This window comes from Bos grunniens, chromosome 6 (assembly GCF_055505025.1).
Source record: "Bos grunniens cultivar Pamir isolate PY7600 chromosome 6, Bosgru_T2T1.0, whole genome shotgun sequence".
NCBI classification, from domain to species: domain Eukaryota; kingdom Metazoa; phylum Chordata; class Mammalia; order Artiodactyla; family Bovidae; genus Bos; species Bos grunniens.
Window position 1 is genome coordinate 105,194,972 of NC_141170.1, and position 21,320 is coordinate 105,216,291.

Below are 21,320 nucleotides of genomic sequence, written 5' to 3' on the forward strand. Positions count from 1 at the left end.
ATGTTGTCACTGGAAGATCTTATGCATTTCAAAAACTTGGCTCTTTATTTTGTGTGATAGGCTGTCTTCCTTTTCTTGAAACTATGCACTTACTCCTCTGCAACATTGCTTTTATCTTTTTGTTTCCCTGTTCTGGCTGTATTTACTCTATCTGCCTATTAAATATGGAATTTTTCTTTGTCTTTTCTTTATTTAGTTCCCTTAATTTCGACCACTCCTGTGGTTTTCAGCCACCAACACTTCCAGATCTCACGTCTTCTGAACAGGGTTCTTTTCAGCAGTTCAGCACTGTGTTTTCATTGTCTACTTAACAGATACACTTGGCTGTACCAAGGCTCCTCATATCAGCTTATCTAAAGAATCTAATAGCTGTGTACCATTAAATGTCTGAAATCATGCATTTTCTTTCCCCCTAGATTTCTTTTTTTTTGGGGGGGGGGGCGGATCTGGAGTTAATTTCTTTTTTTTTTTTTTTTCTTTGAACCCTCCTCCCTCCCCCCTCCCCATACCATCCCCCTGGGCCGTCCCAGCACACCAGCCCCAAGCATCCAGCATCGTGCACTGGATTATCGTGCATTACATCGTGCATTATCTAAAGAATCTAATAGCTGTGTACCATTAAATGTCTGAAATCATGCATTTTCTTTCCCCCTAGATTTCTTCTTCTGCTTCATGTATCCCCTAATCAGGGATTAGGGACTCCCTTAACAGCTCCCATTCACAGTCTCTATGCTACAAACTTTGTGGTCCTCTAGCGGGAGAGGGGTGAAGAATCCACCTGTACTGCAGGAGATTCAGGTTCAATCCCTGGGTTGGGAAGATCCCTTGGAGTAGGAAATGGCAACCCACTCCAGTATTCTTGCCTGGAAAAGTCCATGGACAGAGGAGCCTGGCGGGCTACAGTGCATGGGGTTGCAAAGGATCGGGCCCGATTGAGCCTGCACACACCACTCTAAGTTGCTAGTCAGTGTGTTCTTAATATATACTGAACCTGTGTCCTTCCTCTGTGCTTCTTCCTTAAACTTTGTCTTTCAAATCACCTGCTCAGTGACCTCTAGACTGCTCTCCCTGTTGTATCTCTGTGCTTTGGGCCATCTTCCTTTCCTGTCAGTGGACTTAAACTTTCTAAAACCCATACTTAACAATTTCCATCTGCAAACTATTTCCTACAGCTAAGTTGCCCAGCCTTTTTTCCCTTCTGTGACAGATGATTAGTTGCATGGCATTCAAACATACAACATAATGTCCATCTGAATATGTAGGATTATATGCAGGTCTGCATTTGGGTAAAGAGTGTGATCTCACTCTTTGTTCTCTCATTCAGAAAGTCCTGTCAGAATACAAATCAAAATAACATTAAAAGGAAAACATTGACTATTCTAATCTCAGAAAACTTTAACTCATTCATAAACCTTAGTATTTTAACTTTTTATGATAAATGATAACCTTCCAATTCAGAGTAGGATGAAGTTCAGACACCTGACAAGATAACCTTCATCTATTTTACCAGCCTAATTACATTTTCTATTTATAGTTCCCTTAGAGTACAGCATTAAAATTGTAGGTTTTATTCCTTGTTGACATGAACAGGGCAGCATAGGCAGGGGAAGTCAGTGAAAGGATTCTCTACCGTTCTTTCGCTTGGCGTATGCCAAGTACCCTGTATACCAAATGGACTCTGCCTGTTTCTATTTTCCTAACATGCAGTGTTCTCTCTTCTTGTGCCTTTCTGTATGTGATATTTTTCTTCTTTTCCTGTTCTTGGTGAGCTTTTACTTATCCTTCAACGTTACCTTCCCTATGAAACCTGCTCTAAACCCCTGAAACAATATTATCTCCCTGAGGAAATAGTATTTCCTACAGACTTAAGTCTACTGTGTATTAGGGATTGCAAACTTTTTCTGTAAAGGGCCAACTAATACACATTTTAGGCTTTGCAGGCCATAACACCTCTGTTGCAGCTATTCACCATTGCCATTTTAGCACAAAAGCAGCCGTAGATAATATGTAAATAAATGAAGGTGACTGTGTTCCATTAAAACTTTATTAACAGAAACAGGCATTGGGCCATACTTGGCCTGTAGACTGTGGTCTGTGCCTCCTGGTATACATGGTGGTATGGGCTGAGAGCTCTTCTGGGTCAGGGACTGTGTTTTATCTTTCTTCATTTTTAGTATCTCATGTTTGTCAAATGAATATTACTTGTGAACTTGTAAGATCTAGGAAACAGCATGTATTCTTCTTTTTTATTTTTCAAGCTATCCCCTAACTTTGGAAAAACATTACACAGTGAAACATATATCCCACCAGTTTTGTGTGGACTTTCTTTTTAGAGACCATATAGAGTACCAATGAGAATTTTTAAATATTTTACAATAATGTGTATTACTAAAATATAGTAATCAGTAGTCATTATTGAGAGATTCAGTTTGGTTTTCTGCATATTTGTCAGCTTTGAGAAATATATAAGCGTAAGACGTTTCTCTTGAAATTTCAGAAGTTAGGAAGGAAAACCATGGTAGTCTGAAATGAGTAAGAATTTCTTGGACATTCTGTATTGTACCTTGAGGACTCCCCAAGGCTCTGTTCTGAATCTCCCTCTGTTCTTCCTTAATGTGTTTGCCTTCCATAATATACTTTTCCTGGCTGATGGCAGGAAAGCACATGGTTTCACCTACTACCTACATACTAATGAGCTCAGTCATCTCAGTCTGAGCCCTGAGTATCTTAATTGCCTACTGAGTATTTCCCCTTGGGTATCAAACATAACCTCAAATTCATTTTGTAAAGTTGAGCTCACCTTTCTTTCCTTCTCACAGTTCTTTACTCCTTTTTTTTCCTCATTTTTTTTTAAAACCCCAAGTATTTTTACTACTTTGTGCCCTACTTTGTGAATGGCAAAACGATATACAATTACCAAAGCCATGAGTCTGAGAAGCATATTGAAGTCCTCCCTTTCACTCATCCTCCAAGTCCAAGTTGTCACATTTTGTAGATTATACCTTCTGAATGTCCCCTACCATTTTCTTCAGTGGTTTACCATACTTCCAGGATAAAGACTGAAATCTTCAGTGTAGCTTTCAAGACCTCACATTACCTATTCCTTGCCTTTTTTGTTTGTTTTTGCCTCATTTTGTCACACTCTTCCTTGAATCAATTTCTTCCCTATTTACTTAGATAAATCCTACTTACTCATCTTTTAGTTGACATTTCAAGGATTATTTCTCATGGGAATCTTCCCAATCTGTTTCCCACACTCTGAGAATAAGTTCTCACCATAATGGAACCATCTTCCTTATCCTGTCAGCACTTCCTCAGACTATAGTTTTACCTGCAATAGTGTGCTTATTTGATTAATGTTCGTTTTCTGCTCTCTGTGTAAAGGAACACGTTCATGCTTACTTTGCTTACCATTGACTACCCAACTCCAGGTTATATGCTTAGTATGTAGATGTTTAGTAAATACTTGTTGACAGAATTAATGTATACAGTCTTGATCTTTTCATTCCCCTTCGCTTTTGGTAGCTACTGCTGCTCCCTAAACATTTCTTTCCACTACTGGGGGCCTGGCTGATTCCTTCCTCTTCAGCTGATTTTTGATGCTCCTATTGAGAACATAGCCCTTTCAGAGCATCACTTCACTTCACTTCAGTTGTTCAGTCATGTCCGACTCTTTGCGACCCCATGAATCACAGCACGCCAGGCCTCCCTGTCCATCACCAACTCCCGGAGTTCACTCAGACTCACGTCCATCAAGTTGGTGATGCCATGGAGCCATCTCATCCTCTGTCGTCCCCTTCTCCTCCCGCCCCCAATCCCTCCCAGCATCAGAGTCTTTTTCAATGAGTCAACTCTTGGCATGAGGTGGCCAAAGTACTGGAGTTTCAGCTTTAGCATCATTCCTTCCAAAGAAATCCCAGGGCTGATCTCCTTCAGAATGGACTGGTTGGATCTCCTCGCAGTCCAAGGGACTCTCAAGAGTCTTCTCCAACACCACAGTTAAAAAGCATCAATTCTTCGGTGCTCAGCTTTCTTCACAGTCCAACTCTCACATCCATATATGACCACTGGAAAAACCATAGCCTTGATTAGACGGACCTTTGTTGGCAAAGTAATGTCTCTGCTTTTTAATATGCTATCTAGTTTGGTTATAACTCTTCTTCCAAGGAGTAAGCGTCTTTTAATTTCATGGCTGCAGTCACCATCTGCAGTGATCTTGGAGCCCAAAAAATAAAGTCTGATGCTGTTTCCACTGTTTCCCCCTCTATTTCCCATGAAGTGATGGGACCAGATGCCATGATCTTCATTTTCTGAATGTTGAGCTTTAAGCCAACTTTTTCACTCTCCTCTTTCACTTTCCTCAAGAGGCTTTTTAGTTCCTCTTCACTTTCTGCCATAAGGGTGGTGTCCTCTGCATATCTGAGGTTATTGATACTTCTGGCAATCTGGATTCCAGTCTAATGGGACAGACACACAGGTGAATTAACGACCACCATGCTAGTTCACCTATGTGTCTGTCCCATTAGACTGTAAAGCTCCTGAATCGTGGGTCAATTTTTACTCATTTTTATGTTTTAAATATAAATACATAGCTATGTCTGTCATTCATCGAGGGAAGTAAGAATTAGAAGGTTCAAAATCATGGACACATTAAGCAGCAACAGTTTTTAAAAGAAGGTTGTTGACAATTTCAGATGCTGCTCATAGACTGCAGAAGATGAGTGAGAAAGAAATGAAAGACCTCTAAGGTCCCTTCTGGTTATTGGTTTCTTCTAAGTCAGGCTTCTCTTAAAGGACAGTGGCTTTTTTTTTTAATCCGTGTTTTCTGTCTTCAAAAGTTTAGCAGGAAGATTTGCCTCTTCTCTTCCAAGGAACACAAGAAGTTTTTTGAACATCCATTCTTCCTAAATTTGCCTTCATTAGCGAGAGACTTATTTAACAGTAAATATTATTACTTTATTATTACCACCTATGTTGATGCTGTTCCTACCTGGAAAATCTGTTGATGGATTATCCCTTGAGATTTGAATGGTTAAACCTGCATTGATGTATTTGATACTACTTGAAAAATGATTTGTCCATCGTCATCAATGTAATAGCTTTTGCCAGGGCTTCTATCTCTAACCTTTCCAATCCTCTGTCCAGAAAAGAAGAGTCCTGGGGAGCTTTTAATTTTTAATAGACTGTGGAACAAATTTACCATGATTCTTCATTAATTATTTATAATGTCAAACAGAAGATGAAAGACTATTATTTTAACAGATATTATACAGTAGAATATGAAGAAAAGGAACTATAAGAATGTAGGATTTATGAGAATTTTTAAGTTATCTTTTACTTAAGTCACTTTGATATAAAAGAGTATTTGCCTGCTTTGCAAAATAACATGTAGAAGCATAAAGAACTGTATTTTCATTCAGTTCTTGATGAGACTGATTTTGTCCTAAATAAATGATTGTCTTGATATCTGCCTTGATAACACTGATAAATAGATATACATACAAGAATCATCGTTTTTGTACCCCTTTACTTTCAGACTCTTACAAGTTCTTTTACTTGCCATGATCATTTGGAGTGGGATAGCCTATCTTTTCTACCTCTTTAATATCCTTTACATACTTGAGTCAACTTTCATATCTTTAGCAACAGTAGAATGGTTATACAGAAACTTAACATTACTTAGAGAAAGCTCTCAGGGACATGATGATTGTGTGTAAAGAAATGTGCAAGGATTGCTTTGGAGAGTTCTAGACTGTATTTAAAGGAGAAGGCGATGGCACCCCACTCCAGTACTCTTGCCTGGAAAATCCCATGGACGGAGGAGCCTGGTGGGCTGCAGTCAATGGGGTCGCTAAGAGTAGGACACGAATGAGCGACTTCACTTTCACTTTTCACTTTCATGCATTGGAGAAGGAAATGGCAACCCACTCCAGTGTCCTTGCCTGGAGAATCCCAGGGACGGGGGAGCCTGCAGGGCTGCTGTATGGGGTCGCACAGAGTTGGACATGACTGAAGCGACTCAGCAGCAGCAGCAGCAGACTGTATTTAAAAAGAGGGAACACAGGCTTTTGTTTTAAATTATTGCTTTTGGAATCTGTTTCAGCAGCTCATTATTAGTGCACCTGAATATACATGCTCTTGAATACAATGGTGGATTGTTCCCCATTTTATTTGTCATCTTCCCCTTCCCTCCAGGGCTTATGACTAAATTCATGATGCACATGTGATGTGACTTTAACCAATTATTTCAGAGCTCAGCTTTATTTTATGCGATACTGTGATTCTAGAGGGCTTTTGCAGTTTTTTACACCACTTTGTCCTTTTTCCTTTTCCCCCTCTGGCATTTAAGTTTTGGGTCTTGGATTTACCACATTTATTTTTTCTCTTGCACCTCCATTCCTGACGCTTGCTTCTTTTCTGTTACATTCCCATTGAGATTATGACACTTCTCATCATCTTGCATTTTCCATTCCATCTCCCTCACTAGATGATTTTTATCTTCTAAATATTTCTTTAATCTATTCATTTCTCTCAATGACACCACTCTAGTGCAAACTGTTTAGGCTCAAATTTTAATTGCATAATTATTCATACATCCCCTCTTTCTCTGTGCCTTTATCCCCACTCATTTCTCTATGATTCACATGGTTCCTGACACTTGCAGGAGCAAATTCTTATGAGGACCCACGTTTTCTCTTAACTTGAAGGAAAATGGTGTTTTAATTCCCCATATAGTCAGAGACAAATTCTTCATTAAACGAAGAGAGTGATGATTGCTGAGGGAGAGCATATAGCACTTTAAACATAAATCATAATACCAGAACACCAGTGGTACTGGAAAACTCAACTCACTTCTGTTTTTATTTGAGAAATGGGAAAGATAGACGAATGGGAGCACTAGATGCCTGGAATATTAGGGTACTTTATTTACGTTGCATATGTTTCATGAATTATTATGATAATGTGATTATTATTATGGTAATAATATTATTATGATGATAATACCAAATGTTTTGGTTTTTATTGATGATCTCTTAATGGGCAATAAAACTGCTTTGCATCTGTTAGCAAATAAAGATTGTACAGGAAAAATTATTTTTTATTCTTTATGATAATAAACATTTAGTCATGGTAGTATACCATTCTCTTTTACTAAACCTGTCTGCCATCTCTGCACACATATACACATAATAAAAAGTATTCTGATCTGTCCTAACTCCTGGATTTTTCCATCTCCCAAAGGGGTGCTTTCTGTTACAGAATCCTGACACACCAGGAACCCACAGTGTGAGTTTGGATCCCCATGGGAGGATGGCGGGTGTTCTCTGCCACCAGTTTAGGCAACAATAACAGGATCCACATTATAAGTGAAAGTTTTAAAATTTCAGGCACTTGCAGTAGTAAAGGACTTTGAGGGACTCTGACCTGTACCAACTTGTATACTGTAATAGTTAGAAGACATACAGTTAATGGAATGTGGTCATATCTTTGGAGCAGGTATTACATAGGAGACACTTATTTGACAGCATGTGAGTTTCACTAGTAGAAGCAGAAAAAAATGATTAGAATGTTTAAATTTCAGCTTTATTCAGATATAATTGACATAATTGTAAGACATATAAAGTATGCATCATGGTGATTTGACATATGTATACATTGTGAGGAGAAATTAAAATTAAAGTCAATATTTGGCCCTAGTTGGAACAGTTAATTTAATGGATTATTTGGTTGATGTATATATGAAGTATATTGTTTTTTCATTTTCTTCCTCTAATTTTTGCAGGCATGGCTTTGTATAAACATATATGATCCCACCGGGGCTTTCCACATGGCACTGGTGGTAAAGAACCTGCCTGCCAGTGCAAGAGATGTAAGAGACATGGGTTCGATCCCTGGGTCAGGAAGATCCCTTGCAGGAGGGCCTGGCAACCCACTCCAGTATTCTTGGCTGGAGAATCCCATGAACAGAGGAGCCTGGTGGGCTACAGTCCATGGGGCCACAGAGAGACACGACTGGAGCAACTTGGCATGCATGCATGCATGTGATCCCACCATCTAGAGATAACCACTCAGCAAAATGGCATATATCTTTTTAGATTTTTGTTGTTTTGTGGAATCTTATATGTTTATACATTTTCTTTAACAAAATTGGGAACATGCTCTTATAGATTATTTAACACACCAGTGTTTTAACAAGATATTTTTCTTGATACAGTAAAAATAATGAGATAAAATTTTAAATTTAATTGTATTCTATGTAATAAATATATATAAATTAACTTACGATTACAAGTTTTGTAACTGTTAGGACCAATAGAAAATTATGAGTTGACTAAACACTTCAACTGCGTTTAAAAATCGGGACTATCTGTATTCTTTTGTAAGTTCGATGTTTCCTTTTTGTAAATATAAGATGCTGTATATTGGCGAATTTAAAGTTGCTTTTGAGGAAATAATTTTTATTATATTATAAACTACAGTAACTCAGTTTTAGCATTAATTGTAATTTTTAAAGTTGTTATTCTGTTTTTCTTCCCAGATCCAAGTATTTTAGAACATGCTCAAGAGGTGAGCACTTAACTATAGAGGTAAGTAGTGTTGTAAATCTGATTGGATAAAAGTACCTTGAGAAGGGCAAGAGGGACTTTTTTTTTTTAATTAAGGGGGAAGGATGTGGACCTAAATTTAGTATGGACTATTGATATTTCAGTATTATCCATGCTGGTGAAGAAGGAAAGAATTGGAGTGGTGGGGGAAGTGTAAATGGGGAAAATAAGTTTGCAGAAGACTAAGGTCCTGTTCTTCTAACAGAATTGCTTAAGAGAGAGTGTTTTTGTGTTTTGTTTTTGTCTTTTCTGCCCTGCACAACTGAGGTTGAGGGTACTCTTGTATCAGTTACAGTGGCTTAGTAGGCTATGAGTCTAGACATCATTGGCCTGTCCTAGTAGAGGTGTGACAGAATCAAAGCAGCAAGTTGATTTGAAGCAACTCTACAAAAAGAGTCACTGAGTTGATTATTCTTTGTTCTGTAAAACATAATGACAGAATCCGCCATTTGCTCAGACCCTACTATGCCCCAGGCTTCACCATATAGTTTATCAGTGTCATTGCACATTCTTGCTACAATTCTGTGGAACAGGTGGATGTCACCTTGCTTTATGGGTGAGAATCAGAGGCTTAGACAGGAGAAGAAATTGGACTACATTACAACACTTATATGTGGCAGAACTTATACCCAATCTACAACTGCCTTTTATATAAAATAAAGAAACATGTGAACCAGGAATTAGGTTTGTTTGTTTGTTTTTAATAAATTAAAAACTGGCACAAAATATAAGTTCAAAGTAATAATGCTGAACACTTTAAAGTCCTCACTTTAGATTCTTGTAGTTTATAAACATTTTGAATTCACTGTTTCCTGATCTTTAAACAACAAAAAAAATATTAACAGTTAAATACATTTTCTTTTCTTTCAAGTAGTCACATATCATATTATTTCTATTTAAAGTATAAATATTTTCATAATATAATTTAACGTGATGACTTTCATTTGGTCTTTTGACATGATAGCATTCATCACATTATGATCAAAGTTTTTACATTTGTATCTCTAGAAAGACACTGTATTTAGAAATAGCAACTACCATCTTGATTTTCAGTGAATCATTATATGAATGAATGGATGAATAAATAAAAACATAAGAGAAATTCTTGAATATCTTTTAGTTCTATTTCTTGAGGGACTTACAATATTAAATAATTCTTTCTGAACTCAGGTGAATTAGGAAATTCTAGCAGTGTGGACTTAAAAGATCCATGAAATAGATAATTCACCTAGTTCAGATGAAAGTTTTGGTGTATAAGTTTCTGATTTATGTAGAAAATTGCTGTAATTTTCCATTCTTTTTAATAAAAGTCATAAATGATGTATTCTTGTCTTGGCTATCTTGTTTAATAAATCAAATGAAATGGTGTATAAAGAGATACATTACTTATATTTTATCTTATAAAATAAAGGTATATTATTTTTGAAATGAAAAAATAACTTAAAATTTTTTGTGAGACATGTACCTTACACAAATATTCATCCTAACACTTTCTTTCTTGTTGTTTCAGTTTGAGAATCTAGTAGAAAGTGATGAAGTAAGTATTTTCACAGTAGTAGATAATCCAATTTGTTCTCATAGAGCATCTCACTACTTCTGACAGTTATTTTTTAACATTTTCATTATGTTATCTTTTCTTTTAGAATTTTTAACATTTTAGTTCTTAGTTTTACTTTTTAGTCCCTTATTTCCTTCTCTTACTAATTTATATTAGCAAATTATTCAGAATTTTCTATGATGAAACATATGTAACACAGCCTATGTATTACATATGTATATAGAGCCTCTGTAAAATATCACATATGTATATAATATATATAGTTTCATCTATCATTTATATATGTGTTTATATATACATATATTTAAAACAGGTTTTTACAATATTCTGTAGAACTTGAGGAACTTTAAGAAAAGATATTTCTAACATTTTGCCACTAAGTAGGTTAAATTCCTCAATGATCCAGAGTAAACCATTCTTTGACCCATCAGATCAGATCAGATCAGTCGCTCAGTCGTGTCCAACTCTTTGCGACTCCATGAATCGCAGCACGCCAGGCCTCCCTGTCCATCACCAGCTCCATAGTTTTCACAAATTTCTGAGGGTAGAATTTATATATGTTTGTTTTACAATCACTTTCTGACTTTAGCCATTCTTTTTATCAGTTTTCTTTTTGTTTATTTTTACATTTCACCTCATCTAAAAATCAATTTTAAGATGTATACCAAGTACAGAAATGTTAAAATGGAAAAAAAAAGTACGTTTTAGAATTAGTGCAATGTGGTATATGTTTCTTAGGCACTGGTATAGTTATAGAGTTTTAGTTTGTGTGTTAATTTCCATCTTTACTAATTATATGAGTTTGTGCAAATTGCTTAACCTTCCTTGAGCTTCTCACATCTCTAAAGTGAATGCATATAGAAGAGCATTGCGGGTTTTGTCTTTCTTTATCATTTTTGTTTTCTGAGGAAAGAGGAAAATATATTACATCAAATTTAAATTATTCTTTAGCCCAGCATTTCCCATAGTGTGTACACGATACTAGTCTCAGTATAAATTAGCATTTTAAAGGTTCTGAGAAGAACTCTTAAAGAAATTGCTAAAGAACTGTTAAAATTATTTCAACTTGTCCAATTTAGCATTTCCCAAATTAATTTGGGTATAAATCCATTTTTAAAATAGTAATACATATTTATTATCATCTGATAGAACATATTTGAGAAACTCTTTTAACCTTTTGTTTTCCCAGTAAAATTTCTCCCAAATAGTTTTAATGTTTCATAGAATCTAGTTTCTTTCCCTTTTCAGAAGTAACTTTAATTTTGTGTATTTTTTTAAACAAACACTTACCATGGTATTTTTAAAGTTTCTGACAAGTACTAAATGTAAGAGTTCTCTTAACCTTCAATACAATTCATCCTCACATTTTATTACATTTTTTTAAAAAAGAATGTGATTCCTTGTGTTTTCCTAAGGCACGTTTTGTTGGTTTGAGTTTGTCTGCTGACCAGTCTGTTCCTCTCTCATGTCATAGTGTTTGGTTTAATTGAATGTCATGTCCTGCTTTGTAGTGCTTTTTCCTAAGTTGATGTGACCATTTGGAATTTTCTTTCTGCAGTTACTTAGTCATATATTTTAGTTGTGGGAAGTGAATAGCTCAGATATGTAAGAAATGCATAAATCCGTGGTAATTATGTTCTATAAAGTTGTCATGAATGCTCAATTAGTGAATACCAGAACACTACTCCTAGGGAAAATACAGCATCATCTTCCTGCAAGCTTCTGATCACCTTTTTATCAGCTGAACAACGTATAACCTTGTTTTGTGTTTCTGTTTGACATCTTATTTTTAATGTATACTATTGATTCATTAACTTTGAACTGACTATGCACAGCACTTAATAATTTATGCCTGAATGTAGCTTATCAAACACATATATTTTCTCCATAAACTATATCATAACTTCTCGTGTGATTAGGAACAATAGATAGCACTTTAGCACTACACATGGGGGTCATTTTAAACAGCAAAATCAGCAACCAAAAAAAGCACAAAAAAGTGGCACTGTGTAGGCTGCAAAGAGGGCACCCAGCAAGTGCTGACGCAGGGAGGCAGAGCGTCGCCTTCTGCTTGAGCTGGGGATGTGCACATCAGGCAGCTTGGATTGCTGCTGCTCTGGTCATGCTCATGAACGACCACAAGAGTGCAGCGAGTATTGGTTTTGATGTTACAAATAAATTTTAGCTCATTGGTGAATTTGCAGTTTTGGAATCTGCGAATAATGAAGATCAGTTGTGAACGATCAGAGCATAGAGAGTATCTGTCTAGTACCATCTTGAACCCAGAAGTTCATTTGATATATAGTAAATATTTGTTATTAAAAAATTGGGAAATGCTCAGCAATTGGTTGCTTTTTAATTAAGATAGATATTAAAGTAAATTCTGCCTTTGAGAAATAGTAAAATGTTAAAGCTTTTTATTTAGTAATGAAATCTGTTAAAGATAGATAAGCAGAAAATATTTCGACTAAATAAAAATTTTATTGGCTTGCCTTAAATAGAATTCAGCTAGTAAAATTTGTGTAATTGTTTAATTAATTCTTGTACAGGGAGAAAGCCCAGGAAGCAGTCATAGGTAAGGCGTTTTGTTTTTTTTTTAAACAAACTACTTCTGTGTAAACTATAATAAGCTTCTAAAAATCCAGGCTGTGTCATCTGCTTGCTTTGAGGCATTGAACAGTTTACATTTCAGGACCTTGGTTATTTCTTTCTATAAGATTGAGATAAATAATAACATTTCAAAAGATTGTTTTAAACATTAAAGATTTTAATGTGCTTAAGTGCTTTCTTATTGAACCTAAGTTTTTATGTATATTTTAGTTTAAAAAACTATATTAATATCGATAAGTACATTTCTTTGAATTTTTTTAAACTTTATACCCCTTTTCCTTCCTTAATGACATTCTGAAACTTGTTTTACTAATCATGTTTTTCACTTTGTATAAATAATACCTCAAAACACTAAAAAAAAAAAAAAAAAAGCCCAGCAGAAGTTAGGGCTAGAGGAACAAATGTAGGAGGAGACATTACTATATACAGCGCTGGTTAAAACCATGATAATTTTCAAGACCTAAGGCCTGGCGTGCTGCGATTCATGGGGTCGCAAAGAGTTGGACATGACTGAGCAACTGAACTGAACTGACTGAAGGTTGGAGAAGATGAGCAGGTGGGGTGGTTGGATCATGGAGAGAGAACATTGGTTTAGCAGTTTGAGGATTGAATAGACAGACACTAGAAGAGGATTCAGAAGACAATCAAGGAGCAGTGGGCAAAAGCCATCAGGAGAGCATAGAAAGCCAGGAAGGAGGTAGAGACAGACTGACAGACAGATGGAGGGGAGGGAATGGCCAGCATTGCCACGGAACATGGAAGTAATAGTATAAGGACTTAAAACTGTCTATTATATTTGGCAACATAGAAGCCATTGATTACCTAGTAATGAAAGCAGACTGCCATTTTTTGATGAGAGAATGGGAAGTAAGAACATAGAAGGTAAGAGAAACACAGTAGTTAAGAGCAAGGAGCTAGACTACTTGGGTTCAGATTCTAGCTTTGCCATGAACTATATGACTTACTTTGACATAATCTGTCTTTGTCTCATTTCCCTTATCTTACCTACCTTATAGGGTTGTTGCAAGAGTTAACATTAGTATATGTAAAGCACATAAAAGAGAACCTGACATATAGTAACTGCCAGATGTGTTATCAATCAAACTTAATTTCAGACGTTTTGGCTGAAATGGGAAAGAGAGGGAGCAGTAGTTAGAGATAGGTATGTGAGTGAGTGAAAGTCGCTCGGTCGTGTCCGACTCTTTGCGACCCCATGGACTGTAGCCTACCAGGCCCCTCCCTCCATGGGATTCTCCAGGCAAGAATATTGGAGTGGGTTGCCATTTCCTTCTCCAGGGGATCTTCCCGACCCAGGGATCGAACCCAGGTCTCCCACATTCCAGGCAGACGCTTTAACCTCTGAGCCACCAGGGAAGCCAGAGATAGGTATAGATCAATTGAAAGTTTTTCCTTCTTTCTTCTTTCCTTTCTTCCCGTCTTCACAAGGAAGAGAGGTGAAAACAGATAGGAAGAGTAGACTTAAGAAGAGAAGTGCTAATTGATGGTGCAGCACCCCACAGAATTCTCTGGAGTGGGGCTGGGATAGGAGTAGCACCAGTGACTAATGAATCAAGTATAAGCAGGCTGGGTGACCCTGAACAAACTAAGAATGCGACTTGTGTAGAGGAAAGAGAGGAGAGAAGGGAGGATAGACCGAGGTAAGAGGAGCACTGGCAAGAAATTGAGGGATTTGATGGTTGGAGACATGTTTCCTCATGTCTCATAGTGGGGTGCAATTGACTTCTAAGAGAAGAGTTTTCATGAGGAACTTAAAGAGCGTGTATGTGAAGATTTTGAAGTAATTAGAATAGTATATGCGAGGAAGTTGGCCGCGTATAAGTAAAGGGTTATTGCTGGGGGCAGAGGCCCAGGTGTATGTTTGATTTTTTCTAGCAGCTCTCGGCAGGAAGAGCTAATCTTGGAAATGATCTAGAGTCAGAGAATGAGTAATCTGGGTGAATAAGGCACAAAGAAGGTTATGCAAGAAGGTGAATGTGTGGGTAAGAAAGTACTTCAGATTTGCCATGGGATCCATGTTGGTTGTAAGTGAAGTGAAGCCAGAAGATGATCAGGATAGATAAACAAGAGAGAAAAGGGAAGGATCAAGGGCCTGAGGTGGCCAGGGGGATTGAGCAGGATAAATAGGAGGGCAGTGGGTAAGAGAGTTAAGAATTCCAGAATGACATGAGGGCTGATATCAAGAGTATAGTGTACTGAGGTTTGTATTTTACGATGCACATCTTGGGATATGGTCAAAAAGAACCAGAGCCAAAGTAAAAGCACATGGAGTCCACGTTTCTTTAAAGTTGATTGTAGTGCTAAAAAATACTCTTGATAGTATGTCATCTTCAACTTACGTACCAAATTAGTACATTAAAAAAAGTATTAGAATGTATGATTTCTTTTTTTTAACTCTTAAGAGTTGAAATCAGCATTGAATTGCTTTAACACATTTTGACAGTAAAATTTCAGAATTTCACTGATTTTGTGAGTGTTTTATTTAAACTTGAACTTATCAGCACTTTTTTTTTTTTTTTTTTACTTTCTTTCTCTTTTTCTGTGTAGGCCTCTTACTGAGGAAGAAATTGTTGACCTGAGAGAGAAGCATTATGATTCCATTGTTGAAAAACAGAAAGATCTTGATATGAAAATCCAAAAAGAGGTAATTAGTCTTATGTTGCTTAATATATTTTATCATGTCTCTGTTTATAGGAGAAAGGTGTTATTAAATAATATATTGCATATGAATAGTCATTGGACCTAAATTTAGATATACGCAGATGAAAATTATTTAAAAGTTAAAAATTATTCCAACCTATAATAATTTGGCTCAGTTTGGTTTATCAGCAATCATATGCTGCCAGTAAGTGAAGAGAATACATCCTTCTGAAAATGATCTTCTGAACTCACAATTAGGCCCTGTGGTAAAATACCTGAACCTTCGTGTTTAAAACTAACATTAAACAATGATTGTGTTTCACAATAAATGGTTCATTTTTTTAAATCTTTCTGTTAGTCTTGGACTTAATTACTCTTAATAAGTGAACCAAGTACTTCTAACAATCATAAATGTTCTATTTTAGTATATTTACAGAAATGGCCTATAATTAGTTTTGCTATTCATTAAACTAAATGGAATTAGTCATATTCCATTATACATTTAAAAATAGTCTGTTTAGTACCTGTTTAATACTAAATTATTTGCAATTAATGATTTCAACAGTGTTAAGCTACACAATAGATGCTAATATTAGGCTAAAGAAAAATATTGTGTTGGAATTTGATTTTTAAATTTGATTTGACTTGCAACAGATTATCACTAAAGCAGTTTGTATGCTACTATGAATGGCAGGAACTTAAATTTGGGATTAATTTTTTAATGATAGTAATAAAATTCAGGACACATGTATTAATATGACATGAACTTTGTGAAAGCTTACTTCACTTTGGTAGACAATGATATGATTGACCTTAGTTTTGAAGACCTTGAACTAACAAGGGCCCAAACAATAAACTAAGTAGGGTGATAGGCATTGGAATGATTGTTGAGAATGAAGATCACCGCATATTCTAAAGAAAGAAACAGTCTTGTATTTATGCAAACAAGATGCTCTACTTTATAACTCAACTTCTAAGAATTCTGTAACATGTTTGATACTATTTGAAATACTTTGTAAAAAGAGAAATTGAAATAGATCACAAAAATTTCAATTCTATTATGCTTTGTAGAGCTCAATTCTTTTTTTAATAATTTCTTTTTATTTTATAAATAGAAACATTTTATTTTTAGAGCAGTTAGGTTCTGATTTTCGTTAATCCTTATTGTTTTGTTCATGTACAGTTAGCCTTACAAGAAGAGAAGTTAAGACTAGAAGAAGAAGCTTTATACGCTGCACAGCGTGAAGCAGCCAGGGCAGCAAAGCAGCGAAAGCTCTTGGAGGTGAGGGGAAAGGACCCCAGCATATACTTAGGGCCGCTTTTCTCCTGATTTTCTCTGACAGATCTTAGTCGGGACACTTTTCCCCCTAGAATCAAGGGCTTCTTGTTAACAATGAATGTATTTATTCCTACACTCTTAGGGATTTTAAAGGCAAATTAGTGGGTCTCTAACAACTAGAAATAGCATCAAATTTTATACTTGACATTGACTATTGTTTGGCTTTAAATTAGGAGAAGCTAATTCTTGTTAGGGTTTCCCAGGTGGCTGCATGGTAAAGAATCCACCTGCCAGTATAGGAGACACAGGTTCAATCCCTGGGTTGGGAAGATCCCCTGGAGAAAGAAATGACAACCCAGTCCAGTATTCTTGCCTGGGAAATGCTATGGATAGAGGAGCCTGGCGGACTACAGTCCAAGGGGTTGCAGAAGGTTGGACACCACTTAATGACTGAACAATACCAATTCTTCTTTATCCCAAAGAAGAAATTTACTTTTCCAAAATTCAGTATTCTTCTGGAAAAACAAATATACTCTTCAATGAAACACTGCAAAACTGACCTTTATATACAATTTCTGCAGCATTTTTAAGTTTATTGTGAATTTTTTCCCCCCACCAATTTCTTGAACTGTTAAGAGTTTCTCATGCTTCCTAAAATTGGAGTAAGCTAAGTGGTTTCACCACATAGGAATACTATATTTTTCATCTTTGTACTTTTGTCTTTGGGAAATTGACAATTTGGGTCTTGGGAAACCTTTGGCATATCATCAGAGAAAACAACAGTTTTATCACAATTTACCATGTGGTATTCAAATATGGCATTCTCATAATGCCAGACAAGCTTCATACCAGACATTTATGGAGCCCTGGCAGGAACTGTTTGGATTCGTTTACATGTTTTACCTTATTTAGTCCTCACAACAATCCTGGGAGAAAGACAGTGTTTTTAATCCCCATTTCACAGGTGATGAGACCAAGGAACAGAGATATTGAATAACTTAAGATCCTACAGCTAATAAATGGCAGAGCCAGTGTTCAAGCATCGCTCAGCCAGTTTTCTGCTCAGTGTCTTGCGCCGTCTTTGGCCCACATGAACTCTGCTGCGGTGTCAACTGAAGTGCAGAACAAGGATTATGTCACATAATAACTATTGTAACTTAGAGAAACTAAAAAGCCATGTATCATGTTTCTGTGTGACAAGTGCTCTCTCTCTTTCTCCTGTTTTCGGTGTTTTAACAGTTTAATCAGATTATATGAGGGAGTTTTATTTTGTTTAGTAAGTTCTAAGTAATGGAAAAGTTTTAAAATTAACTACCTTTTACTAAGAAAGTAAATTTTTTTCTGATTCTAATTTAACCATCTCTTTCTACTATAATTCTCTGCTGCTTGCTTTTAAAGACTAAAAAGGATTCCATATGCAGAATCTATTTGAGTTCTTGAGTTTTTTCTTCTTGAATAAGTAGATATGGGAACACATGCAGTCTATACAGCATACACTGACACAGAGGATACACATTATGCAAATTCACTTGATTTTCACAATAGCCCTGTGAATTTGCTAGGGCAGTGCTATAGCCATCTGTAATTTACAGACAAAGAAACAGAAAATATAGGACATGCCAGGGACACATGACTAATAACTGTCAGAGCCACAACTCCTGACAGGTTTTCTAAATCCTTTGTTTTTATTATTTCTGAGTAAACTCAGCCAGATCTTTTAGTTCTTTTATTGCTACTTATTTCACCCAGAATAGAACTTCTTATACTGTTTTAACTATTACTTTCTTCCTCCTCACCTTTCCAGTTATTAGAAGTTCTTAGGTGCAATAAGGAAGTTACCAATATATATCTTTAAAGTTATTTTTAATAGCCCTATGAATATTCTGACCATGTAAGGATTATACACTGAAAAATTAAGAGAAATTCTACCCTTAAATAAGATGATATAGAAGTGAACGATGATGAATTTAAGGAAAAAGACTTCAATAGAGTAACTGTTTAAGTTTTAAAGTTTTGGCATTTCATGAATAGTTTTAGAAAATATAATTTTACAGTAGAGTGATCTTGTGTCGCATTATGTTTCCAAAGCAAGAAAGGCAGAGAGTTGTGCAGCGATGCCGTGCTTCCAACAATGGAGAATATCAAAGGTAAATAATGAAACATACTTCTTCGCTTTGTGGTAGGAAATATTATTTCTAAAGAGAAAGCATTTCATCTCTGGATGTTTATATACATGTTCGTGTGTACGTGCTCCATAAAAAGAACAGTTGTTTCTCGAAGATACTGTCTTGTAAAATACTGAGAACATTTGTTTCTTTATATTGGAAAATCATCATCATTTATTTTAAATTGACTTTATTGCATTCTTAAGAGTGATTACATCTTTCGTATAGAATATGATGCAATAGCACATTGAAATACCTTTGGATAAATTGTTTATGCCTTTCTTGTTTTTGTTTTCCTTAGCTCTTTTCTTAAAATAAAGTTTATGTGTGATCATTTTTTAGAAGATGTAATTTCACTGTCACATTTCCAGGAGTGTTTCCTGCTCATCCAAAGAACCTCGTTCATGCTTCAGTAATGAAAATTATAGTTAGACTTATGGCTGAGCTTTGGATTTGACTTCAACACTAACCAAAATCTAACCAATATTATTTTCAGTTTATTGCTAGCACTAAGAAAAGACCTGTTTTGACTAGGGTATTCTGATTGTAAGTAATTATGAATTTGTGTGGGATATACCTTTTCTAATCAAAATGACATCATTTAACTTTAGCCTGCATTATGTTGTACTGACTATGAATATATTTTTAAAAATTCACTTTTATTACAGTCCAGGACCAGAAGATGACTTTGAATCTTGTTTGAGAAATATAAAGTCACAGTATGAAGTTTTTCGAAGTAGTAGTAAGTCTTTTAAAATATGTGGGTACATTTTAAAGTTACTTTATGCCACGTTAAACAGATAATTGAAGATCCTGACTCTGTTTTTCTCCAACTTCCTGCCCTTCAATTTGTGTTGCCCAAATAACTAGCTCTTAAATATACAGTTTTATTTTTAGTTTTTTAAAGGAGTTGGAGAAACAGAAACAAGCTCAGAGCTATAGAGAACAGATTTATGGTTGCCAAGGGGGAGGAGGGGTGGAGGAGAGATGGGGTGGGTGCTTGGGACTAGCAGATTCAAACTATTATACACAGAATGTGGAAACAGCAAGGCCCTCCTGTATGCACAGTGAATTATATTCTATGTCTTATAATAAACCATAGTAGAAAAGAATATGAATATATATATATATAAAACTCACTTTGCTTTACAGCAGAAATTAACATGACCTTATAAATCAACTATACTTCAATAAAATAAATTTTAAAATAAAAGGAGTTGGAGTAAAGAAAAATCTCAGGCTATTTTTATAGTTACGTATAGGGAGTCTCGGAGAAGGCAATGGCAACCCACTCCAGTACTCTTACCTGAAAAATCCCATGGACGGAGGAGCCTGGTGGGCTGCAGTCCATGGGGTCGCTAAGAGTCAGACACGACTGAGCGACTTCACTTTCATTTTTCACTTTCATGCATTGGAGGAGGAAATGGCAACCCACTCCAGTGTTCTTGCCTGGAGAATCCCAGGGACAGGGGAGCCTGGTGGGCTGCCGTCTCGGGTTGCACAGAGTCAGACATGACCGAAGCGACTTAGCAGCAGCAGCGTAGGGAGTCTGGCCCTCCTTTTTCCATTGAGTTCATCATATTTGAAAAATTTGTAATTCATTTAAATTTGTGTATTTACTGTGCTAGATGACAAAAAAAAAAAAAGTAGAAAGCGGGGGAAACCATTTATACTATTTCTAACAGAAGCTTACCAATGTAGTGATTTCAGTAATTGTTTCTTACGATGTTAAACGAAGTAGTATTATTTGAAGAGAGATCATTATTGCAAAATAAATGGTTGTAGTAAAGGAGTATTGTGTCACTGCATCTAATTGGATTTGGTGTATATTCTAGGGCTCTCATCAGATGCCACAGTTTTGACACCAAATACAGAAAGCAGTTGTGATTTAATGACCAAAACTAAATCAACTAGTGGAAATGATGACAGCACATCTTTAGATCTAGAATGGGAAGATGAAGAAGGTATTTGAAAATTTTTATTTAATTTGTGTTAATTTATAGAAATCTGCTTTGTCTTTTACTTTCCTTAAACTAAAATGAATGTAAGGTCTTTAAAATTTCTTAGACTCTTATTGTATTAGTGATTATCATTTGTTGGTGAACTGTTTAGAAAGTTGCTTAATTCTTAATGTTTCTTGAGATTTAGAAAGAAAATGTTATTTTTCATTTTAAGATTTTTGTAATGCAGCCGCTTAACTCAGTAGGAATCACTGCCCCATTGTGAGCAACTGAATTAACTTTTTCTTCATAATGATGTGTGCTGCAGTCCATGGGGTCGCAAAGAGCTGGACACGACGGAGTGACTAAACTGAAATAAATACGCAGTTCGTTAGGTTTTTGGTAGTACAAAAGTCATAACACAGACGTGAATTAGAATTTTACTGGTATGTCTTTCTAGCTGTGGTACTTAAGATAGATTTCTTAATCTCTCTAAGCTGTAGT

The 21,320-nt window shown here is 35.9% G+C and overlaps 1 protein-coding gene across 13 annotated transcripts in view; it reads left to right on the plus strand.

Moving 5' to 3' along the window:
* Positions 1-21,320, plus strand: part of AP1AR (adaptor related protein complex 1 associated regulatory protein) — a 38,904-nt gene that overhangs the window by 3,632 nt on the left and 13,952 nt on the right. For 4 of the 13 annotated variants that reach the window (XM_086407074.1, XM_086407078.1, XM_086407073.1 and 1 more), the window contains exons 2-9: positions 8,540-8,588; positions 10,117-10,143; positions 12,714-12,739; positions 15,340-15,436; positions 16,616-16,714; positions 18,800-18,858; positions 19,545-19,618; positions 20,712-20,840. In XM_086407074.1, coding sequence (XP_086263200.1) covers positions 8,540-8,588; positions 10,117-10,143; positions 12,714-12,739; positions 15,340-15,436; positions 16,616-16,714; positions 18,800-18,858; positions 19,545-19,618; positions 20,712-20,840 — 560 coding nt within the window. Of the gene's footprint in view, positions 1-8,539; positions 8,589-10,116; positions 10,144-12,713; positions 12,740-15,339; positions 15,437-16,615; positions 16,715-17,675; positions 18,899-19,544; positions 19,619-20,711; positions 20,841-21,320 lie in introns of those variants that run through there. The other 9 variants (XM_086407085.1, XM_086407076.1, XM_086407077.1 and 6 more) reach the window with 6 other exon arrangements.